The 25,974-nt window shown below is 38.1% G+C and overlaps 2 protein-coding genes across 2 annotated transcripts; one reads left to right on the top strand and one right to left on the bottom strand.

The window, feature by feature from the left end:
- The first annotated feature begins 7,848 nt into the window (after nucleotides 1–7,848).
- On the top strand, nucleotides 7,849–25,945 carry LOC134801276 (facilitated trehalose transporter Tret1-like). The gene is made up of 11 exons (XM_063773814.1): nucleotides 7,849–8,250; nucleotides 12,338–12,490; nucleotides 12,937–13,139; nucleotides 13,349–13,535; nucleotides 15,916–16,080; nucleotides 18,085–18,221; nucleotides 19,567–19,659; nucleotides 23,040–23,151; nucleotides 23,716–23,830; nucleotides 24,519–24,668; nucleotides 25,279–25,945. The coding sequence occupies exons 1-11, from the start codon at nucleotides 8,187–8,189 to the stop codon at nucleotides 25,316–25,318; spliced, it is 1,419 nt and encodes a 472-aa protein (XP_063629884.1). The 5' UTR covers nucleotides 7,849–8,186; the 3' UTR covers nucleotides 25,319–25,945.
- On the bottom strand, nucleotides 20,189–21,949 carry LOC134801277 (insulin-like growth factor-binding protein complex acid labile subunit). Its single transcript, XM_063773815.1, has 2 exons — nucleotides 21,817–21,949; nucleotides 20,189–21,439 (listed from the first exon to the last, which is right to left on the bottom strand). Exons 1-2 carry the CDS (start codon nucleotides 21,836–21,838, stop codon nucleotides 20,202–20,204), a joined length of 1,260 nt encoding a protein of 419 aa, XP_063629885.1. The 5' UTR covers nucleotides 21,839–21,949; the 3' UTR covers nucleotides 20,189–20,201.
- Nucleotides 25,946–25,974: the final 29 nt, after the last annotated feature.

Here is a 25,974-nt window from a genome sequence, read left to right as displayed (position 1 = left end):
GCAGGAACTCATAAAGAACCCTCGCTTCGCTCCGAATACTCGCAGGAGCGCACGGAATTTTAATCACCAATTTGTATTTAACAAATCTACCAAGAGGCGAGAATAAGGGTTCCGCTAATAATGTTATCTGTTAAGAAAGTGCTTTTTAAAACAAATATACTTAGGGTAATTCGCCAGCAACTGGCCGGTTTTAGTAACTGGCCACCAAATGAATTCTATTCAAGTATTCACCTGTAAACAGAATTCATTTTAGTATAAGGTTTCAATAACTGGCCAGCCTTCAATAACTAGCCGCCTTATACTAAAATGAATTCTGTTTATAGGTGAATAGAATTCATTTTTAGTTTAGGGCGGCCAGTTACTAAAACCGGCCAGTTAATGGCGAATTACCCTAGTCAAACGCTACATCATCATTTATAGATGGTCAAGCAAATCTTGTCAGTAGAAAAAGGCGCGAAATTCAAATTTTCTATGAGACGATATCCCTTCGCGCCTACATTTTTCAAATTTGCCGCCTTTTTCTACTGACAAGATCTGCTTGACCAACTTTAGTTTAGTTTAGTTTAGTTACTACCACCTACACATTCATTCCCTATTCCCTATTCTATACTTCCCTCCACATTCATTCCTACCTGCCTTACCTAGTACCTTTCGCGTCACATGACTTTCATGCCTCCGCGTCACATATCACGTCAAACGCTACAAATAGAAACTAATTCTGCACAGATTTTACAATGACTTCATACAATTGAGGCAGTGCCACTATCCATAATATTTTCATGGGAATTTCACGTTCACGGTGCTCCCGCTGCAGAGTTAACTTGGTCTGATATGAATATGAATGAAATACAGAACCCAAATGTTACATAATGGATCGACAATAAAAATAAAATAAACGTCTTTCGAGTAAATTGAACGTAGGCTGATAAATCACATGCGCGGGCGCTGATCCGACTCAAAGGAATAATGTCATAAGCGACTAATAATATCATCATCATAATTATCAATTATTATCGAAGTGAGAAAGGCCCGAGGTTCGGTCGGCAGTCGGTGGGGCTGTATTGTTCTAGAAAAAAAAAAACACGTAAAGCCGAATAAATTGCGACCTAAGTTACCGCTACTTTTGATGCTGACTACCTATATGTGATGTTATCTATGAAAAGGGACCTTATTGTCGATGACGCTTACGCCATTATTAACGATGCTTCGTTATAAATACAATGCCGCGCGACGCTGTGCGGCGTAAGCGCCATCGACAATAAGGTCCCTTTTCATAGATAATGCCCCATATGTACCTATAGCGCTAAGCAGGTTCCAAATCGACAAAAATGGGTCATTCATGTTTATTATTTTTTTAAGTGGGAGGGAAATTAGATAAAAAAGCTCTTCGGAATAAATAAGTGTGCCTACCTTTACTTTTTTAAGAAATTACATTAAGTGTAGCCATGTTTTGACCAACGATTGGTACATAAGGCGTTATGGAACCGATTGCGCTCGATCGTTATTGCCGGTTAGTGACTTTGAAGTGCTCCCGCGCATGATATCGCACTCCTAATTGTGCCGTTTATACATGATGCATTGACTTTTACTAATTGATCTCATTTCAAGTTGTTTCTCTTAAGTTTATTTGTATCTTTTTAATTGAACGTGCATACGATGTATCTTGAAGATACATATAGTCTGGTAAACTAACTTTGTCAGTAGAAAAATAAAAATTTGGCACGATTTGTCTATCTCCCATACAATGTTTTGCGCCTTTCAAAGTCAAAGTCAAAGTTTTTATTTGTTTTTGTTTTTGTTTTTCTCTGCTGACATATAGGTTTGCTAGACTACACAATTTAGGGATGTTGCGGATGCAGATTTTTTGACATCCGCGGATGCGGATGCGGATGCGGATATTTAAAGTCTCACATCCGCGGATGCGGATGTCAAGATTTGGTACTTAAAAAACTTCAAATATTACATTTTTAGCAATTTTTATTTAAAAAAAACGAAACGTTTAGTATTTGAGCAAGAATATAGGTGCGTTTTATTTAATAAACAGTATCTTGGCCGACTTTTCGGGATCTAGTCGATTTCGTTATATATAATGAAGAAATTACCTAGCACTTACGCCGCCGGCGCCGCCGCTAATACGTTCCTGTTACCGACTTGGTCGACATCCGCATTATGCGGATGCTCCGCATCGATTTCATGCGGATGCGGATGCAGATGCGGATGTTGAAAATCATGCGGATGTTCCGCGGATGCGGATGCGGATACGAATATCCGCAACATCCCTACTACACATGCTACCATATATTTTTTCTAAGTAAAACTTAGGAAAGTAATAAATAATATATAAAGTTTTATATTGTACAGGTTGGTTCTTTAAGTATTCTTAGTAGAAATTAGAAGCTGAATACAGGTAAATACCTACATCTTCTAAACTTTTAATTTACACTTGGAAGTTGGAAGCCTCGTATTTAATACCTACTATATACCGTATCAAATCTATCTTAGTGTAGATGTAGAAGATTAACAAAGTGAAGTCTTATTATTTTTGACTAATTTCAAAAACCAATAGAACAAGACATCAACTAAGCAATATGGAACACAGATGTAGATGTTGCCACTTAACAGATAGCTTTTTGACGTCCGGAAAACGAACCTGTCCTCACGTCGACAGACAAATTTTTCAGCGGGAAAACACATCTCGATACCAGTTAAGAAATAAGTTAGGCGTGACATCTAATTTGTGTTCAATTTGAAATCTTAATAAGCCGTCAAAGCGTTCCAGAAATAACTAACTAACTAATTATGAACAGGGGGCCCGGCGACAATTGACAAATGTGTTTCGTACGGCGCGATACATACAATTAGTAGAGGAATGCGAACGCATCCTTAAGAAATGACAGCGCGGCAAAATGGCGGGAAACCATAGACAATTTTGGCGGGAACTTTATAAATAGATCAAACTAATTTCCACAGATAGGTAATGGGTAATATGATTCAAACTAGTTATTGAACCGTATTATAACGTCATTAGGACCGGTTTTACTTTACAAGTTATAGATTTTATGCCCGTAATGACTCCCAAATTGGGTGTTTGGTTTACGAGGGGGCCTATTCAGTCTTTGTGGATGGTGATAAATCACTCTGTCGCGATGTGTGACAAATTGCCCTCTGGGATGTTTTTCTTATCGCCCTCGAAAATAGACGAGACGAACAAATGCAGTGCTGTTTCCGATGAGACATGATTGTTACGGAAGTACCTAAATCAGTGTTTCTCTGGTTCGCCTAAGGGTTTGACTCTTTGGGGTCATTGGAACATAAGGGGCGGGGAGGTAACTATTTCGGTTCGGGCGTCGCCTATCTTGCGTAAACCCGTTATTGTTTTGCATAATCACCGTAACGTGTACAATGAAAAAGATGTCTATTATAATTACTTAAAGAAAAAATAAAAGTAGAGATTGGAGCATATTTAAGTCACTATAAAAGGTAAGTAAAATATTATAAAACATATCAGAAGCTGAACATTACAAAAACTTTAATGTCATAAGACATATGGCATTCTTTATTCAAGCTTAAATTAATCCAAACAAACAAGCATTGTTGGGGTGAGGTATGTACAGAAGACAGAATATACATGGTATTATAAATAAATAAAATATAACACTGCGATGTCTGCGATGTTATATTGATTCCAATCCTACAAAGCTATTACATTACAAAAGTTGTTTAAATTTCAACGATTCTTCATTCAAAGCAATGACAAATAATCTCAATTCCATCTGCCACTCGTATCCCTCAAGCAATTAATATTGTGCACAGTCACCGTCTTTCTTAACATTCCCTAATTAAAACACAATAATACTTTCAAATTGCCACATGTTTGTATCCAACTAATTTCAACGTCATTCGATTCCCACTGACATCTGTGGACATCCAAACAGATTTGGTGCCGACAGGCGTACCAACCGATTCGATACATCGACTTTTTTCACCGACTTTTTATCGATTTTATCGATACTTCAACATTACACGAACGCAGCGCGTCGAATCCGCCCGAACCATCAATTAGTGGATGCTCTCACAGCGACGTTCCTTTTTTAAAAACATACGGCTTTGAAATCGATGAGCAAAAAGACGATAGAGGTGGCGGGGAAAAAGGTCCGATTCGGTTTAGATACGCGTTTGTAATCAGTTTGTAATCTGTTCGTTTTCATTGCAATGTGTTACTTTTTAAGTGGTGCTTATTTTTCTGCAACAATCATCTCGTCTAGTTGACCTATCTATCTTTTGATCCTATTCTGATTTTTGTAAGCATTCGCTTAACTTGTAACCAAAGTTGAGTGTGATATATATTAAACATTTTTTTTTCTTTAGCCTATTAGTGTGTCCCACTGCTGGGCAAATGCCTCCTCTCTTTCTCTTTCTTTCGATATTAAACATTAATTCTTAAAATACATCATTTAAAAAGTATGCAGTTAGCATACCTATAACGCCATCTGTGAGTGTGAGCAGGTAATTTACAGCGGTGCACATTGATAATACTCAAGGGCTCAAGGTGAATAAAGTTAGAATGGAAACTGCCTTTCTGTTCAACTGGTATCATTTAATAGCAAATAATAACAGATGACGCTAGGAGTACTGTGTTAAAATTTATAATACACTCTTTATCTTTCCTCGTACCTAAACTCCTCGATAACAAAAATTGCTCTTGTTGTCGTCGAACGTATCGTATAAACTTGGTTTAAAAAAACAATCGCGACGATGTTGGCTGAAAACAAAAACTGCTCGTTTAAAAAGAAAAATCAATATGGCGTCGGCGTCGCGGCGGGAAAGTGTCCCGCCACAATATTTTAACGCGGCACTTGGGGTGCTGGCTAATTGGAATCTGGTTACAATAAACGCGTTGCAAAAAAAGTAAAAACCATTGACTACCGTGATACTGGTGATAGGTATTAATAGGCGGGGTAATCTGGGATAATACATAAAGTTTAATGGGCATAAATATGTGTACTTGCTATTTCTATGTATGCTATTTGTGTGTATATTATTTTTATGCTTATGTTTTTAATGTCAATATTATTTTATAGACTAATACTTACTAACTAGATTGAAGTAAAAATGACATCGTCCGGACGGAGTCCATAGAATTGAAAATAAATGAATTTCCTAATCGTGAGAAGCTTTACGATTTTTTTAATGTGCTACGTGGTAAATGTACCCACATTATTATTATTATTACACTATCACTTAAGAAAAACAAAGACTATTAAATGGTCTTATTTAATTAAAAAAGTAACTAAATATTTGTTATTATGTTTATTTCCTACTAGATACATTTGAAAAGCAGTTAAATTATTATCACTACCGTACTGCATTAATTACTGTTAGGATTGTAACGAGTAAATAACATGTATAGACGGTCAAGCAAATCTTGTCAGTAGAAAAAGGCGCGAAATTCAAATTTTCTATGAGACGATATCCCTTCGCACCTACATTTTTCAAATTTGCCGCCTTTTTCTACTGACAAGATCTGCTTGACCAAGTTATAGTTAACGTTTTTGTTTTGACTATATTTTCAATGTTACAAAAATATGTATTTGACATTTGATTATTAATTAGCTGACATGGATCAAGATAAAATAGACAACGTATCTAAAATGTAATTCAAGTTTGTATATAGCAATACAATAAGGGTGATGGGTTTCGTATCCTAAGAGTGACAATCGTAACCGTGTTTTAAAATAACCTTTAATACGCTGTTACAATACATTCGAGTATTTTTGGTGTATTTATTGTATCTCTATGTGAGTGCCGATTGGGACCCACAGAACTCCATAAAAGGCCGGAGAGCAGGCAGACCGAAATTCTATGGCGGGAAGACTTGGACGCATTCTACCAGAAATGGCGGGAAAATACCAACAGCAGGCTCGAGTGGAGAAAACGAGGGGAAGCCTGTGCCCAGCAGTGGGACACTAAGTCAGGCTGATAATAAAAAAAAATGTATCGCTATAGCTTTTACACATACCTACTTATAATGTTAAGCTCGGTGTGATAACTATTATACTTACTTACAAGAATATTGGTAGGTAAGGCATGATAAAAACCGACTAAACGTTAGGCGGTGTAGAGACAAAAAACGTAAAAATCTGCGATGGTACGGAACACTAGTAGCGCGAGTCCGAGTAGCAAAGGTTGGCCATTTTTTATGTTTCCGGAGAATAAACATTAAAATAAAAAAAAATGTGTTATATATACACTTTCTCTATAAAAGACGGTTGCACTTTTAAATATAATGTCTATTTATTTCCTTTTTTTTCTTCGAAGATCAAGAAAAAAAAAGGACTGAAATAAATGACTTGCAATTTTACCCTTTTTATAAGTGTTAAGGGGCCCACTGATTAACAGTCCGCCGGACGGTATCGGCCTGTCAGTTAGAACAAAATTTTGACAGTTCCGAACAACTGACAGGCCGATACCGTCCGGCGGACTGTTAATCAGTGGGCCCCTTTAAACCTACCAAACCGCCTTCATTAAATTACATAACCAGTGTTGTAAATTGTTAAAATGAAATAAAAGTTAGTTTAAAATTAACATTAATCGAACCCATTAAGTAGGGTTACTTACATATGGACCACACTACTAGTTTTAACTCCAATTATTCGTTTGACCTTTAGCCTCCAAAATATTCTAAACAATTACATCTAAAATAAAACCAAGCACAAAAAGTTCATCAAACACTTTCGTTTCGCAATTATCCTTTACTTGTAAAAACCACAAATTACAATCAACCAAGCCTATCCATTGAAACGAAGACACAGTAAAAACAACTCTAAGCAAAAAACGGAAAGATTCAAAGTTGACTGGCGACAAGAATACATTCTAACTGCATTCAATATCAAGGACAATCGTAATTATTCTGATATTAATCGTAATCGTTCGACACGTTTAGAGGAAGATCAGTGATTTGATATTTCGATATCTTAATGATTCGTTTTGGTATAGCTAAGGTATTTTTATTACAGTTGGCTCCGTATCCAGATCGAATTTATTTTGATCCTTGTAAAAACAGGATCGCTTGACACCACAAAAAACTTCCCTTGTAAATTTATCAGATCAGAGAGGATTAACTCTATATCTACTCTGTATTACGAAAGGAATTTAAACCAAAAAGGATTCATTAAGCCCTCATCTCAGTGGGAAAGCACAGGCTGCATCCGAAAAAATCCGGGTAACGTTTTTAAAAAAAATATGCACTGCACCGGTTTTTATCAAAGCGAGTGCCATATCTTCATCTGAAATGTGTTCAAGACTATCAGGGAAAATTCTTTTACAATGTGGAAAATTCTTTTACAATGTATTTCTTCCAGTACGTATTCCCTGACTAAAAAAAAACAAAATGTGAAAAAAATCATTACCTACATTAAATTATTTTTTCACATCACCTATTCGAAAAAGGGCTTTTTCTTCCCCGCTAGGAGGGATCAAAGTGGCACTTTTCTTCCCTGCTAGGAGGGATCAAAGTTGTACTTTTCTGTTCTAGGACACGATTTTTTCTTTCTTGCATACTATTTTTTTTGGTCAAATAATACATATTTTGGAACATAACAATTTCCTCATAGTTGATGTGAAAAGCAGTATGTGTCACACGGTATCAAAATGATTTCGTCTTGGGCATTAACAATTGAATCCCATGAGGGATTCAAGTGTTACCTCACTATACTTTCGGGATTCTATTGTAGAATCCATCGCTTCATTCAGGATTCAATGTACGCGCTTGACGGAAATATTTAATTTTGATCCCTTGTAACACAAACTACTATTTACTCATGTGATAGCATCAAAACATTTCCTTGGTCGTCTCCGCGACCTTCAAATGTCTTATAAGCAATACGGGCTTAAACAGCAATTAAGTTTTTATAACAAACAAATCAAAACAAAAAAATGTGAAGGGAACGGCCCTAGAACAAGAGACAAAGCAAATATGCTACCACAAATTAACAGCTATGGCAGAGAGTGCACGCGTCTAAGTACATTAACAATTAAAAAAAACGTTGAAAACATTTTTTTTAATTCCGTTCGAAAACTAACAAACACTTTAATAAATTAAAAAAGTCTGTTTGAAAACTAATAAATATTGTGATTTAAATAGAGTTGATAAGTGGTTATTACCATTGTGAATTTTATGAAAAGTGATGTTTGATACGTTCAAAGCGCAATTTAGATTAAAATGGCGTCAATATTTAGCAGCATCGTTAGGTAAGTAATATTTACTTAAATTATTTAAGTTTACTAGAAAATTTAGCAAATTAAGACGAAACAGGAGCTGAGTTTTAAATATTTTAGGTAAATATACCCGTCTCGCAAACGGAAGCGGCACCTATAAGTAGTGCGATAAGGACAAGGCGAAAAATCCTGCGTAAAAATCTCAAAAATCGAGGTTTCGTACTCCTCTGTTTCCTCCTCCAAAACTTAACCAATCGTAACCAAATTTGGAAGTCTAAATGATTATTAAATTATCTGTGTCGGACCGTTTTGCTTTTTTGGCTAATTGATATCAGTTTTGAATGCCACGCCTCTCATTGCGACATAGTCAATTAGGCCATTTTGGCCATTTTTGAAGGGCTCTAGCGCCTTAAAAAACAAAAATATCAAAAAAAGCAAAACGGTCCGACACAGATATTGACAATATTAATCTGTGTTGAAAAAATCATTGCTCTAGCTTCAAAAACCACGGAGGAAAACGAGGAGTACGTTTGTATGGAGAAATGACCACTCCCGTTGGCTCTTAAATAATCATACACCACCCTCTTGTACCAACACAACCTCTGGGATGCTCCGTGCAAGTAAAAAGCCAAGAGTGCCCGATAGTTCAAGTAACAACAGTTTACGAATACAAAACTACGAGACTACGAGATCTTGAGGCTAGATTCCATATTATTATATGTTTTTAGGGGTTTGTTTTCATCCCCTACGTAAAAAAAAATTTGGTGAGCAGGTTCGATACTTACTTATAGAGATTTTTTTTGTCGATTCAGTTATTGGAATATTTTCAAAATGGCGGAGTTATAGGGGATCGCGAGGTCTCCAGCTCACGCAGCCAATATATAGGGTTTCTATTTTTTCTCAATTTCTGAATTACGGAAATTAAGGAAAGCTTGTGTCCCGAAGAAGACTCGTTATATATGCACCCTAAAATTTAGTTTAGATTCTCTATCTCTACCTAACACTAGATATAGTACCTACATACATATCGATAAGAGCCAAAAAAGCGTAATAAATAAAAAGTTGGCTTTTAATTAAGATTACTTGCATACCAAGATATTTTTTACCGAGTTTTTGTTAAAAGTTGTCCACGCAGAGATCAAGGCCGGTCGGCTTACTAGACTTAACTATTCTTATTTGTCAGATAAGATGCATTATTGTGGAGTTTCCCAAAATGAATAGGAAACATTATAATATTTTAGGTATGGGAAAGCCCGGTTATTAATTATTACAAAGACATTTGTCATCTATCCGGAAACATGCACTTAATTGGAAATAAATCGAATATCTACTCCTACTAATGTTTTAATCAAATAGTACGGTGCATAAGTAGAATAGCGGATAGAATAACGCATCAAATTCATCTATCTGCCTCCCTGATAGATAAAATGCCTAAGAATTAAAAAGTGTATCTATTTCAAACTGTTTAACCTGCCATACCAACCCCAAATTAATCCAAACGCAATATTTTTCGCTACATTCGACTTAAACTTATTTCCATTATACACATATAGTTACCACCACCACCAGTTACTACATAGTTACTTCCGTGTAAACATAGCTTATGTTAATTTAAACCCAGGAGCTATAATAGCGAATCAATACAATCATCAGCACCGCCGATCGAGCCACGATCGTGTAAATTACCTCTACATTTCCGACATTGTTTAAATACATTTATTCCAATAGCTGAAGTAGTCGTAAGCAAACCAGTGAAGGCTTGCTTATTGTAGATCGATAGATTTAACAGACATCGTAAATTTTATAGCATTTTCGGTGCAGCGGAGTGGTGTTAACGGAATTGATATCAATTATTTTAACCCTAATCATTTGTTAGCGTTAATTACGTTAATATTAACCTTAATTTACCATTTCAGTTGGAATTATCTACTTATACCAATTCCGTTAACACCACTCCGCTGCACCAAAAATGCTATAAAATTTACAATGTCTGTAAGATTAAACAGCACCGACTAAAATAAAATGAAATCAACGGCCAATACTCTTAAACATTTAAGGCACCGTGTGTCGCGCCATGGTCACCACATTTTTACACCTACCTATGTAGCCGTAGAACTTTGGGAAGACTCGATCAACATCTATAGAAGTGGTATTTTGTAAGTTTCATTGAGAATTCGCCATTAAGAAACTGCAACATGTTATTTAATAAATTCGTTCCTTATCTATTATTTAACAGTAACGTCTGCTACTCTGACACATAAAATTTTCCGTAGACCGAGATATTATAAGTCTAGTGAAACTAACTCTAAATCATTCAAAACTGTTACATTTAATTTTCTTTTTTAAGTTAAAAAACTGTTATAATATGGAGATTAAAGTTTCATATGTTTATTTAATTTTACAGTACATACCCGAGTTTGAAGTTAAATAAGCTACACATATGGTGCTACTTTACCGCCCTAGGGCGGGATTAAGGACAATACGTACCTAATATATCAAAAATTTTAATTTTACTGTAAAACGATGTACAAAACACGTGCGAAATAGTACATTGTGCAACATGGGGCGTAAGTTGAATATTGCAAACGAGAGTAAGATCACACTTGCGATACAAAAATTAAGTATAAAGACAAAAAACTGTTAGTTATGGCACTAGAAACTTCATAACTCCCTAAAGAGAACGCTTTTTCTATAACTCCCGCTAAACCTGCGTGCAATTCCACATTTACTGAGCGAGTGTGATGAAAAGGGAATTTCCTACTTTACGCACTTGTATTGTAATGTAGTATCGTCATTATTTGCGCTTTTGTTTGGTAAGTGGTGAGAATAATAGGCGAGCTGCAACTGGTTTGTATATAAATATTTACAACTGTAAAGCCTGAGACACAAAGTAGAATAAACTGCATGTAGGATAGTGGCATGCTCTCGTCTCGTTTTCAAGGCCAAGATTCTTTTTGGATCACTGAGCCAAAAAAGTAGGTGAGTAAGTAAGAGTAGATCTACCAACGAGGCTACAGCACAGCAGACCCTACTTTGGAGGAACTAAAGGGAGGGTTAAAATCCGTCTGTATTCGTTTTACCAGCTCGTCGGTTTATAGTCAAAAACTGGCAAGTTAAATTTGACTTTCTGAGTTTTTGAATATGGATATATTGCAATAGTGGACAAGTACAATGTTGCTTTAATCTCGTGACTATACAGCTGATACAAATCTAGTACAACAATTTTATTAACATATCTTAATTAAGTCATGCTTGAATAATTTATTTGCACTTTACAGCAACATTTACCTATGTTTATTATACAATAGCTTGTTAGTTCTCGGATGGTAAGTATAATTAATTGCTGTAACATTGATTACAAGATTTACAAGCGTGAAATCGTAATACTTTTCCGGTTTACGACATGTGTAGAAATGAGGTTAAAAACCTACAGATTATAAAAATGGTTCCAACTGTAGGACACCCGAAAAGGGTCTGTCTGTAGTCTGTGGGTTTTATTTCAAGCAAGTTTGTCAGTATAAAAAGGCGCGAAATTCAAATTTTCTATGGGATGATATAGTTGGTCAAGCAGAGCTTGTCAGTAGAAAATGGCGGCAAATTTGAAAAATGTAGGAGCGAAGGGATATCGTCTCATAGAAAATTTGAATTTCGCGCCTTTTTCTACTGACAAGATTTGCTTGACCATCTATAATAATCTTTCGCGCCTATATTTTTTAAATTTGCCGCTTTTTCTACTGACGGAAATGGCTTGACAGAGTATATATAAAATAAGACCCACAGCAATGCGTTAAATCTCATATGGACTAGACAAGCAATTTAAGACTTATGTAAATAAACAGTCTTTCTACGCCACGGAGTATTGTCTATGGCACCTGGCTTCTTGTGTACCTATAGATGGTCAAGCAAATCTTGTCAGTAGAAAAAGGCGCGAAATTCAAATTTTCTATGGGACGATATTCTTTCGCGCCTCCATTTTTCAAATTTGCCGCCTTTTTCTACTGACAAGATCTGCTTGACCCAGATACATAGAATATTCCGCGACCATAGACATTCCGTCCCCCAAAATCAGCCTGTATGACCATGACATTTTTTTATTTTATTTAAACGTAATTCCCAACAGCAAGCTACGGCAGCCTATGCACGGGGATGTCCATGGGCTGGACGTCCCCCGTGATGCCTCTCCTGAGCGGTCCCGACAGCCCCCTGGTAGAAGCGCCTACTCACCAGGAAGAGTCTTGGATCGGATCACTTCTAGTGCTAGGCGGCCTCTTCGGTGAGTCCTAAATCTGCTACAAATTGAACACGTGGCCTGAGAAATCTCTAAAAAATCAAAGTGAACCCCTATTATCCTCTTAACGGTCCCGCGTCAGATACCCGACCCAAAGAATAGTCTGAACTAGACTCTTCTTGAGTGCCTTCCCAGATGCGTTCTAATTAAAAGTGCCCAATTTCCGCTTTTGCTTCTATAGCAATACAAGAACTAGCTCGGAACGGGAACCAATTCAAGAAACTGCTATCTGACCTTTCAACTCAAAGAGGAAACATAGTGCTTAGTTCGGTTTCTTCACAAAATTTTTTTTCACCGAAGAGTTTCCAGAAATTTAATCGTTCGAATCTATGACCCTCCAGTTCAAAAGTGGGGGTTCGCGCGTTCGGTAAGTACGCCCGAATTCAACTTTATTTCTGGATACAAGTGCAATTTCCTTTACGCTTCCCCAGGTCCCCTCATCACGGTCCCCCTGTCCAAGCACGTCGGTCGCCGGTGGATCATCATCTCCACTAATCTACCGCTCCTCCTGGGTTGGCTGTTAGCTGGTGTGGCCACCACGTTACCAACGTTATACGTCGCTCGGCTGCTGTGGGGATGCGCTACAGGGATGATGTTTGCCACTATACCACTCTATATTGGGGAGATTTCTGAGGTACGTGACATACGTATTTGTTTCGCAAAGCGAGCCAAGCGTCATCAGCACGACTCTGTTCGAGCACACCACACCTGCCAGGCCTGTGGTCGTGTTTGCTGCTCCCGCATTGGAACCATGCCATGAAAAACATTGTCGCCCAATCTGACACTGCTTGTATAGTCTGTAATAGATTCGAAAGCCAATGATGAGTGATGATATGTTTCCAGGACGCAAACCGCGGCGCCCTCAGCGCGCTTTTCCTCCTCTTCATCAACGTCGGCTTCCTCTTAGCGTACGCCATCGGTCCCTTCGCATCCTACTGGGGCCTCACCGCTGCTGGAGGGATCCTGTCATTATTCTACGTGCCTTTCACTTGGTTCATTCCTGAGACGCCCTTCTATCTGGTCTGGAAAGGTAAGATTTAATTGCTAAGCTTTTCCCACTCATTCTATCTCGCTCTGTATCACTCTCTCCTCTTCATCAACATCGGCTTAGTTAAGGCTATTGTAAGCTAAGGCGTACTTAAATACGTATCTGGTTCGATCATACCTGAGAAGCCCTTCTATCTGGTCTGGAAAGGTAAGATTCAGTTGCTTACGGTACTTAAGGTTAATGTCAGAAAGATCGACTATAAGTGAAGACCGTCTACAAGCTCTTTTGTCGATTTTAACTCTTGCGTTACAGAAGGTCGGTAGAGCTTCACTCCTTTTGCTCTTCCTTTCTGACTGCGTCTGACCGACGTTCGTATACGTTACGAATACGAGAGTTTTCTTCCCTTTGATGGTCTTGTCTTCTCCACATAACATTGACCTTACTTGAAAAAAATCAAAAATAGGCTTGCAGTTCTTGCTTTAATAACTATTATACACGTTTACAGAACTTGCGGCGTATTTCTTTTCTGTATTACAACGTAATAGTGTGATCAATGCAAGTCACAGTAATCGAAGTCATTATGCAAAATCTCTCAGTGTTTGAATAAGATAAGCAATCGGTTTATTTAAACAAATTCATGATATACTGTAACCAATCCGCCATGAGCCAATTCACTCTTAATTTACAAGTCATTCATCAAATCATGTAAACATCTTATCACAGCACTTAAACTCTACCTTATACCACCTCCATAAGAGTTATTTTTATCTGTCAACTATTTCGTTAATCGTGCTTTAATTTGAGGTAAACTGGTGGAGCGTGACGATGAATTGATTTGTGAATGACTGACGATTACTGCGCGTGCCGATGCATAGGCTGTTTGACCTTGGAGAATACCGTGGTCATGAACTAATGCGTTCTCAACTTCTCATTTTTTTTTGCTCTCAGCCTTATTTATTGTCCCACTGCTGGGCTTCTCTCGTTTCATCGACTCTGTTGTTTGTCCTCTCCCACCAATCCGGATATAATGCGTCCAAGTCGTCCCGCCATCTCCTTTTCGGTCGGCCTACACCCTGGCCTGAACCATCTATGGTGTTCCGTGAGTCCCACTGGATAACCATTTTGGCCCACCTTTCCGGGTGCATGCGGCAGACATGTCCATGACATGGTTTTATAATCCGGATACTAAAATGACAGTTCTTTCAGTCAGACAAAAACTGCAGTTTTTATGAATAGATGACGCCATACTCGAATATCTAATTACACCTCTGATAGAGTCTGTGCGGAAAGAGAAGAGTCGTGAAATGTATGGGATCCAACACATTCTTCGACTCTTCTCTTTCCGCACAGACTCTAGCTCAATAAGGCGCAGATTTTTTATTTTCATGACTAAAATATTTCCTCTCTCTCTTTTAAATAATCCTCCTAGAGTCTGGCTACTGAAATATTACACAAATGTTTAAATAAATAAATAAATAATAAATATTAGGGGACATCTTACACAGATCAAACCTAGCCCCAAACTAAGCAAAGCTTGTACTATGGGTACTAGGCGACGATATACATACTTGTATAGATAAATACATACTTATATACATAGAAAACAACCATGACTCAGGAACAAATATTAGTGTTCATCACACAAATAAATGCCCTTACTGGGATTCGAACCCAGGACCATCGGCTTAGCAGACAGGGTCACTATCCACTAGACCAGACCGGTCGTCGTTTGGCGGGAAATTCAAAAAATCTTGGGCTGGTCACACTTTGTGTAGTAGGAATTATAGTTTTGATACTAGAAAACATTTTTGATTTTCTGTGCACACGTATAAGTTAAATATACGTTGACGTGCACTCAAACACACACATAACACACACACACACACATAATTTCTACCACTATGAAAAGTAGAGTCAACAATAAACACGTTAACACTTTCTCACCATATACCATTGTTGCAAGGCGAAAAATGAAATGTAGTATAAATAAGACCTAGCTCGATAATACCGTAATATTAATCCATCACCAAAAAAATACATAAGTACTATGCCAAATATGCTAAATGCTAAGTATCAAAATATTTATAGAGCACCAACCTCCGAATTTGTTTACATTTGTTTAGGAGTTGTAAACATTGCAGTTTTTCGTTATACAACGCTATACATCGACTTCGCACATTGTGGTAATTATTTACCAGCTTAAATAATAGTTTGCGAACCTCACTCAGTATAGACATTATTAATATTATTTAAAATAAACCCATTATAAACCGCAAACAATTTGAATGAATGACATAAATTGACAACTGACTTTTAGCTTTTTTTTTAAATCATAGATAATTGGTGATACAACAACGAAATATTTGTCAACAATTTTTGGCTAGCCAGACTCTAGCTGTCTAAATAATCCTCCTTCTTTCAGGCCACACAGAAGAAGCCTCAAAGGTGCTCCAAAGCTTACGAGGAACATCAAAAGAAGCAGTACAAGCAGAGTTGGATGGACTTCAGGCCATGGTGGCTCGGGAGTTCAAGGAAGAACCCAGGATCAAGGACTTATGGGCTACCAGAGGCAACGTTAAGGCGTTAGGTTAGTATTGCATCAAGTATAGCAAGTAACGGAGAATATTGGTAGGTCATACCATAGACAAAAAATAATTCTACTTACATTTTCTTTGGTCATACTCAAAAAAATTTACGTGCTTAAATAATTGGCTACAGCAAAAAGATAACGATAAAGATAATTTATTATGGCTACAAATATAATGACCACCAAAAAAACCTTTGGTACCCTAAATAAAAAAATCATGCTTACCAAAAAAAAATACTGAACACCAAAAAAATAAGGCCTAAAAATACAAAAGTACCACCGTTTTAATTACGACTGCCCTTCAAATTGTATTCAAATACCAAATATATTGAATGACCACCAAAAATCATTAATGATCACCAAATCTTGAAGACCAAATTAATGCGATATTTTCACCTAAATAAACCACTATGATTACCAAAAAATTTATACATATTACCAAATAAAGTAAACTGATGCCAAAATTACTAGCCCCTCCCGCTCAACCCCCCGTACCACGTACCACATACCTACCTAACCTAACCTACTTTTCTAGTAGCATTTCGTTATGCTACTACTTAGAAACGAAATACTTACGTTAGAAACGAAATACTACTAGAAAAGTGGGTTAGGTTAGATTTGAACTGCTACCCATACAGAAACGAAATGCTACTAGAAAAGTGGGTTAGGTTAGGTTTGAACTGCGACCCTTACACAACCAAACTGCTATCAGAAAAGTGGGTTAGGTTAGGTTTGAATTGCGACCCTTACAGAAACCAAATGCTACTAGAAAAATGGGTTAGGTTAGGTTTGAACTGCGACCCTTACAGAAAAGAAATGCTACTGGAATAGTGGGTTAGGTTAGGTTTCAACTGCGACCCATACAGAAAATAAATGCTACTAGAAAAGTAGGTTAGGTTAGATTTGAACTGCGGCCCTTACAGAAAAGAAATGCTATCAGAAAAGTGGGTTAGGTTAGGTTTGAATTGCGACCCTTACAGAAACCAAATGCTACTAGAAAAATGGGTTAGGTTAGGTTTGAACTGCGACCCTTACAGAAAAGAAATGCTCCTGGAAAAGTGGGTTAGGTTAGGTTTGAACTGCGACTCTTACAGAAAAGATATGCTACTACAAAAGTGGGTTAGGTTAGGTTTGAACTGCGACCCTTACAGAAAGAAATGCTACTAGAAAAGTGGGTTAGGTTAGGTTTGAACTGCGACCCATAAAGTAACGAAATGCTTCTAGAAAAGTGGGTTAGGTTAGGTTTGAACTGCGACCCTTGCAGAAAAGAAATGCTACTAGAAAAATGGGTTAGATTAGGTTTGAACTGCGACTGTTACAGAAATAAAATGCTACTAGAAAAAGGTGACGAAGTGGATTAATTAATTCAATAGTATTATATTAAACATTTGCACATTTTTTATAAAAATGTGGTTACAATTTTGGTGGTCATTTACTATTTTTGGGTTTACAATGATTATTTTGGAGTAATTTGCTTTAATAGGATAGCAAGATTTAAAAATTTGGTTATAATTTTACATTAAAATGGAGTTCTAATTTTGGTGATCATTTACTATTTTTGGGTTTAGAATGATTATTTTTGTGTCATTTTCTTTAATAGGATAGCAAGATTAAAAAATTTGGTTATCATTTCACATTAAAATGGGGTTTGAAATTTGGTAATCATTTACTATTTTTGGGTTAATAATGATTAGTTTGGTGTCATTTCCGTTAAAAGGATAGTAAAATGTAATAAAATTGGTAATCATTTCACATTAAAATGGTGTTATAATTTTGGTGATCATTCATTATTTTAGGGTGGTAAAATATATTTTTTTGGTATTAAATTTTACTAAATCTGGTGATCAGTTAAATAGCAGCCATTTATTATTCAAGTAGACATATTACAATGCGCTTATGAACGTCAAATAAAACTACACCAGCTCTAAGCCTACACCTCTGCCTCGAGAAGACACATATATAGTACAGTACAGTACAGTTTCGTATATATTTTATAATTTCCAGGTATCTGCGTGTTCCTAGCCATGCTGCTGCAGCTATCCGGGATCGACGTGTTGCTGTTCTACATGGAGGAGCTGCTGAAGAAAGTCGGGACCAAGATGTCGGCCGCCAACGGGACCATTCTCATGGGCTGTGTCCAGGTTTGTGGGACTTTTGACGGTGAATTTTCTTTCTAATCTAGAGAAATCGTACTAAAGAACCGAGATAAGAGTTGGTAAGTTAATATAGCTGCTGAAGAAAGTCGGGACCAAGATGTCGGCCGCCAACGGGACATTCTCATGGGCTGTGTCCAGGTTTGTGGGACTTATGACGGTGAATTTTCTGTCTAATCTAGAGAAATCGTACTAAAGATGTATTATACTCAGATAAGAGTTGGTAAGTTAATCTGGCTGCTGAAGAAAGTGGGGATCAAGATGTCGGCCGCCAACGGGACATTCTCATGGGCTGTGTCCAGGTTTGTGGGACTCATCATTTGCTTGCCCTTATCCCATTAATTTGGTGTCGGCGCAGCATGTCTTTTTCTTCCATAACTCTTTCTCGCCCGTCATCTCATCATTCACTTGCATTCGTTTCATATCATCTCTCACACAGTCCATCCACCTTTTTCTCGGTTTTCCTCTCCCGTTACTTCCCTCCACATTCATTCGTAATACCTTTCGTCACATGACTTTCATCCCTCCGCATCACATGCCCGTACCACGCTAGGCGATTCGCTCTTACTTTTTCCACTATGGGTGCAACTTTCAGGCTTCCTCTTATATACTCATTCCTTATCCTATCCATTCTTGTCATACCACACATCCATCTTAACATTCTCATCTTGGCTACATGCAACCTCTTTTCATCCGTCACCTTTAGGGCCCAACACTCTGATCCATACATGACGACAGGTCTTATGATGGTTTTATAAATTTTACCCTTTCAATCGAAGAGGCATTCGGGCGTTGCAAATGGTTCCCGTGACCTGTCGCCATTTCATCCATCCCTGTGCTAATCCGGTTTTTCACGTCACGGTCAATATCGCCATCGCACTGTACCAGCGAACCGAGGTACTTGAAGTCGGAGCAGACCGGCAACGTAACGCCATCGAGTTCCATGGCAGCGAAACTGGAGACACCGCCGAAATCGCAGAACATATGTTCAGTTTTAGATCTGCTGATCTTCAGGCCAACATTCTCCAGTTTATACCGCCATTTCTCAAGTCTGCTCTGTACCTCGAGTCCGTCTTCACCCACAAGCACAATGTCATCAGCGAAAAGCATACACCAGGGTGCCTATTGACAGTCAATATATGCCCAGATAGGGACCAAGATATCGGGCGCAATCGGGACCATACTTTACTGTTTTTACCAGATTTAACTTAATAAGTACTAAGATCCCTATGGGTCGAAGTGTATCCGCATGGGCCCCCGAAAACAAACTAAGGTACCTCAACATCATTACAGGTGTCAGAGTCATCCCATATCAAATGAATTATTTTCTCAGGTCATAACAAGCTGCGTCACTCCACTGGTGGTAGACAGGCTCGGAAGGAAGTTCCTGATGTGGACCACTTCGCTCGGACTTACCATTTTCTTAGTAAGTTATTCCTACTACTGAACATAAGCCTGGGCGATCCTGAGGAAAGATCGAAAGTCATAATTTCGTTATATGACTCTTATATTTTCGCGGTAGTATCCAGCGGGCCTAAGATGGTCGCGCTTTTATCATTTGGCCACGTGGCCATCTCTTTCTAACGAATATGTTAGCGAGAGAGTAACGCAAAATAGACAATAAGATTGTAACCAATTTATCCCTATAGAAGTGCTCCAGAAGCTTCCGTTCTGAAGCGACACCGCAATTTTAATCATAAGTTTACAAAGCTACTAATAACCATTTTAAATGAAGCATTTAAGGATTTCTTCCCATATATAACATTGTAAAACATTGGAATATCGAATTTTAATCATCAGTGCCATCTATGAACGAATTATGGAACTAGTGGGAACGTGATATTTATCGATCACGGTAGATGCCGCGGAACTCATTCTCTAAATATGAAATAACTCTTATGAAAACTTGATTAGGTTTAAGAACAAAGTAAAAAACCAAAACGAAGTCATAAGATACAAGCTCATTTATTAAATAACGTTATCATATAGTTCAATATAAAATTCATTAAAGTTCGGTTGCCTTTTACAAGTAAATTCGTTCGTGACACAAACAGGGCGGCGGCCATCATATTTATCACTATTGTAGGATATTCCGTACTTCTTAACTTCTATCAAAATATCGTTAAGACACGCACACTGCCACGGGTTGTCCTGAAAGAATAAATGTGATAATTCTACTCCAGAGTTCCTTAATTCTAGGTTAAAATTGTCTTGTAAGTAGGTGAAGCGATTATTAGATAAGTTCAATCGTTTTAATTTTGTACCGCGGAATGCGGTAACTGGAATGTATTCTATAAGATTATTTGATAAATCAATGTTGTTCAAATGACGCATATTTTGGAACAGGGTCTCTGGAATGTTTTTCATCTTGTTATGCCCTAAAAATATCAGTTGTGCTTTATTCAATGGTTTGAAAACGTCTTGGTGAACTTCCGTTATATAATTTGCAATTAGATTTAACTTTTCCAAGTTTTCTAAATGCGAGAAGATTCTAGGATTTTCAAGTTTGGTTATCTCGTTCGTTGATAGGAGGAGATGTTTCATCGTTCGTAAATTTGATCTGGTAGCGAAATTAGGAACTTCTGTTAATGAGCACCGATCTAAATTAAGAAAATCGATAGCTTCAAAAGCCGCTAGCATATTCCCTGGAGTACCACTCATGTCATTCCTTGAAAAATCCATGAATTTGATCTGCGGTGATTGGTCGAAAATGTATGGATTTAAGCTCCTTCCTTTAATTTTGTTGCTTGATAAATCTAGATGTCTCAGCTTATGTAAAGGATCAAAAATGCCAAGCTCAAGGTTTTCCAATCTATTTCCTTTCAAATCAAGTATTTCCAAATTGGGCTTTTCATCGAACAAGCCCAAAGGGAACTCTGTCAATCTGTTATGCGAGAGATTTAAGAAAACTGTCTTCCTGGATCCATCTAGAACGCCAAGTTCCAATCGGGATATCTTGTTCACGCTGAGATCGAGGTACTCCAAAGCGGGCAGTTGGTGGAAGGACCCCATTTCGACGTCAGTGATCCTGCAGTTTCGAAGGGTAATGCCAGTAGTTTTGCTGTTTTCTGAGACCAGGCCCCGTTTGAGGACATAATCCGAGTTGTCAGTGGAGCAGACCACGTCGGTGCCAGGGTGAGTGCATGTGAGGTCTGCTTTGACCGTCATCGTTGCTAGTAGGATGATCCACGCTTTGGAAGCCATATCTGCAATGTTAACGAAAGTTATAAGTATAGAAGAACATAAGTTTTGACTCGAGCATAGGTAATACGGCGAGCAAAATGTGCCGGTGATTTCAGCTTAGAAAATTCAACTCGAAATACAAGGGAGTCCATAATAATAAGATCGGAAGGGATGCAAAAGTATCTTCAATCCGGCCCGGACACACCCCGGTCTAACATGAGTTCATCTTTTATACTGTAACACGATTCAAAGAACCTATAACTATCAACTTTTTATACCGCACCTCCAGTACCTCCACTCAAACGAAGCTTTAAAAATGTAAAAGTGTCTATTATAAATAAAATCACTTCCTAGAATATTATTAACAAGGTTAAAATAAATAATTGTAAATATCACTTACCCAACATCGAATTACCACGCATTATTAAGCACTAATTTGTAAACAAATTGCTCACAAGGCTAAATAACTTATCAAATGAGGAAAACCGGCCATTGGTCAAAACTTAGTTACTTATTATAGATTCCTTCCAACGGTTATTATTAATACCATAGACGAGCGGTCGGCAACAGGCGGCCCGCGAGCCTCCCTGGCTATTTTGTATGTAATATTGACAAACGACAATGTCTGATAAATAAATATTAACAAAGTGCGGCCCGCGTCAACTTCGTTAACTACTATAGCTACTAAAAGCTGCCCTTGGCTGCTAAAAGGTTGCCGACCGCTGCCATAGACGACCGATCGAGCCGGTTTTTAGACAAGTAATAAGCAGGGATGTTGCGGATGCAGATTTTTTGACATCCGCGGATGCGGATGCGGATATTTAAAGGCTCACATCCGCGAATGCGGATGTCAAGATTGGGTACTTAAAAAACATCAACTATTAAGTACATTTTTAGTCATTTTTATTTTTAAAAAACGAAACGGTTAGTATTTGAGCAAGAATATAGGTGCGTTATATTTAATAAATAGTAACTTAGCCGACTTTTCTGGATCTAGACGATTTCGTTATAGGTAATGACCGGTGTAATGACGAAATTACCTAGCACTTAGTTCCTGTACCGACTTGTTCGACATCCGCATCCGCATAAGCTCCGCATCGATTTTATGCGGATGCGGATGCAGATGCGGATGTTGAAAATAATGCGGAAGTTCCGCGGATGCGGATGCGGATCCGAATATTCGCAACATCCCTGGTAATAAGTCGTACTAAATTGCTCTTCATGATAGTGCAGGCTGATAATGTATATGCATACATAGTTGTTATTGGAATCACAAGCTTTTAAAAATTGACCCAACTATTTTATTATTATTTCGCAGGTAAGTACTTACTATTCATAAATAAATAAAATAAGACATCCCATCGCATCTCGAATCCACGATTTTCTTCTTTGAACTTAATTTTACACTTCATAAAGGGGTTTTGTAGTTTGAAGCTAGTTGTTTTGCTATTTTTGAAAAACTATAGCACTTTATAGCAGGGGTGTCCGAACTGGTCCGTAAGCCTTTACTTTTGGCCCGAGAAAAGGAAACGAGAGGCCGATGGCCTGGCCGCGGCCCTTGGATCAAGTTTGGAGACCGCTTTATAGCGTTCTTTGTAATTATATCATCTGTTTTCCCGTCAGTTCCTGATCGGAGTGTACGCAGTGCTGGACTTGCACTTCAAGGTGGACGTCAGTTCGTTCGCCGCGGCGCCGCTCGTCTGCCTCGTGTTCTACATGATTCTATTCACACTGGGTAAGTGAATTGTTATTGATTTCATGAGCAACTTAGGGTGGTATTCGACCTGTCCAATTTCTTTGTCCAATGTCATTGCGTCTCGCTCTCTCATTAAGCAAAATTTGAGACGCAATACATATAGGACAAAGAAATTGGATAGGTCGAATACCACTTAGGTATCCATTGTATGGACCGAAGTCTGAAATAAATAAATAAAATAAATTATAAAATAATATATCGTTTATTTCAGGCTTTTAGCTAGAGATGCACCGGATATTCAATTACTATCCGGTATCTGGATACCGGATAGTGACCTACTATCCGGCCGGATACCGGATAGTAACATTGCTTGATTTCGAAGTAAACAATTTGGATTTAAGAAACAGTCACGGTCATAATCGTACTTGTTTATTTTAAAGCAATTTAAACATTCAACTGACTTGCACGCGCAATCATTTCGAAATTTTGAAAATTACAATAACGGATTCCGAATATTCGGCCTATGGTCAGGCTGAATATCCGGTATCCGGCCAAACAACTATCCGTTGCAACTAGGTGATTTTAATAAATGTCTACTTGCAGGTGTGGGTCCAGTGCCATGGATCCTAGTAGCTGAGATGTTCCCAGTGCGGACCAAGTGTCTCGCTAGCGGCATCGCATCCTTCATGTGCTGGCTCGCCGGATTCGTTTGGACCAGGTATTCAAGTTTTTACGATTTTTAATATGCAAACGCCAAACATGTCACGTGATTATTACCATACATATACAATAAAAGCGGTTTCTATCGATCGACGATTGTCATGTAGGCTAGGCTCTCGGGAGTCTCCAAACTAATTGAACCAATGGCCACGCGTACATAGATAAGTTTGAACGAGTCAAGAATTGGATTTTTCGACTACTGTCACTGTCGTAGACCCGGGGCCACCCGGGGCCCGTTTCTCAAAAGCTTGTAACAGTAATATAAGCGGATGTCATTTTTTGACAGCTTTTGTTAGAAAGGGAATTCCACTTGTATTACAAGTTACAAGCTTTGGAGAAACGGTCCCCATCAGACTTTTGGTTTTTCTTTCCCGATTCTTTTCGCAGGCAACAGTTTGAATAAGGATTTACACGATGGTTTAAAAGAACCTACCTACCTATAACGTAAGAACGATGCTTATCGTCAACACTCTCTATTAAACCTACTCACTTGAACTTTTATTATAAACTCTGAAAGTAAGTAGGTTAGTATTCAATAAGCCGTTTTATTTTGAACTCTACTAGAGAGTTGCTTAGGCTGCGATGGTCACTCAGAAGCAGGCGGGCCGCACTCTTGTTTGCCATCGTCGTGGTGTAAAAAAACTTGTTAGGTATAAAATATTTTTTTTATGACATCACTTTATCAGGTTTTTCCGCGAAGTAGAAGCATCATACGGCATCTACACGGCGTTCTGGATCCTGGCCGTGTGCTGCGGCTTCGGGTTCATATTCTCTGCGGCCTTCCTGCCCGAGACCAAGGGCAAGACGTTCGATGAGATACAGGCGATGCTTAACAAGTAAGTCTATGAGGTCACTGTAAAATGTAGACTTGAGAAATTGCCCTTGAGAGGCCTACAGAATACATTTTGAATTTAAACACTGTTTTCTGAGAATATGTACAAACTGATTGCATGTACTGCGAACTTGTAGAGAAATACGGACTGACAGCGCATAGTTCCACAATACAGACTGCTGCTGCTTGCAATCCAGAGGTCGCGGGTTCAAACCCCAGCTCGTACCAATGAGTTTTTCGAAACTTATGTACGAAATATCATTTGATATTTACCAGTCGCTTTTCGGTGAAGGAAAACATCGTGAGGAAACCGGACTAATCCCAATAAGGCCTAGTTTACCCTCTCTCTGGGTTGGAAGGTCAGATGGTAGTCGCTTTCGTAAAAACTAGTGCCTACGCCAATTCTTGGGATTAGTTGCCAAGCGGACCCCAGGCTCCCATGAGCCGTGGCAAAATGCCGGGACAACGTGAGGAAGAAGAGACAGATTGCTGCTGGGATGGGTCCATCTGATGTGTCCGTAGAAAAGTGTAATATAGGACTTTCCTTGATTTAATTGCAGTTGGGATTATTTTTAGCGAAATTGCAGGTTTTGACAGTGCTTACTATTTTTCAGATCTAACAAGGAAGAGGAGCCCAAACCTGTTAATGTCTAGAAATAAATATAATTATGAGGATTATTTTCATCAATAAATGCTATCGAATTCTGGCCGCCATTTATGACCCATTTGTTATATAAGAGATAGAGATAGAGATCTTTATTTTATATCCAATGTACATATTTATATCCAAAACAAGCTAGCAATTATACATTTTTGTCAGGGAAGGTTACTATGACAAACTTAAATATGTTTTTGGCGATGCATGTACGACAACTCAGAACTAGTTAAAAGTTCTTGGCGTTCAAACGGTTGATTAAGAATGCCAATATGTAAAGTTAGTCACTAAGTTAGGAAAATCATACATAAACGCACTAGTGTTTCATAGCGTAAACACAGAATAAATAATAGTACTAGGTACAGAAGACTCACTCTCTAACAAAACGCGTCTGTTACGATCAGCACAGATATGGCCGCTAGGTGGCGACAGCGCCACGCGCGGCTTATGCCAAACCCCAAAATTGGGGCCGAACGGATGTACTTTTAGCTATCTGTAGCAAAGCGACGAAATTGCGGAGTGAGCCACGCCTGGCGTAAACCCAATGGTTAACAATATTTTTATGAATAGCAACTATTGGGCGAGTATCGACCCAGTGGAAGATTAATGTTATATAGGATTATGTATAAGAAAAAATATGTTGATGTTACACAGT

Source organism: Cydia splendana, chromosome 21 (assembly GCF_910591565.1).
Source record: "Cydia splendana chromosome 21, ilCydSple1.2, whole genome shotgun sequence".
Lineage (NCBI taxonomy): Eukaryota > Metazoa > Arthropoda > Insecta > Lepidoptera > Tortricidae > Cydia > Cydia splendana.
Note: the sequence above shows the minus strand (reverse complement) of the source record. Positions and strands in the feature narration are given on the sequence as shown.

Bases quoted from the DNA above. Each gene is read 5' to 3' on its own strand.
- LOC134801276 (XM_063773814.1), top strand. From the start codon at position 8,187: ATGTTTGATACGTTCAAAGCGCAATTTAGATTAAAATGGCGTCAATAT. The intron at 13,536-15,915 runs GTAAGATTTAAT...TCCTTCTTTCAG, and splicing joins CTTCTATCTGGTCTGGAAAG to GCCACACAGAAGAAGCCTCA. The intron at 23,152-23,715 runs GTAAGTGAATTG...GTCTACTTGCAG, and splicing joins CATGATTCTATTCACACTGG to GTGTGGGTCCAGTGCCATGG.
- LOC134801277 (XM_063773815.1), bottom strand. From the start codon at position 21,838: ATGCGTGGTAATTCGATGTTGG. The intron at 21,440-21,816 runs GTAAGTGATATT...TTAACATTGCAG, and splicing joins GCGTGGTAATTCGATGTTGG to ATATGGCTTCCAAAGCGTGG.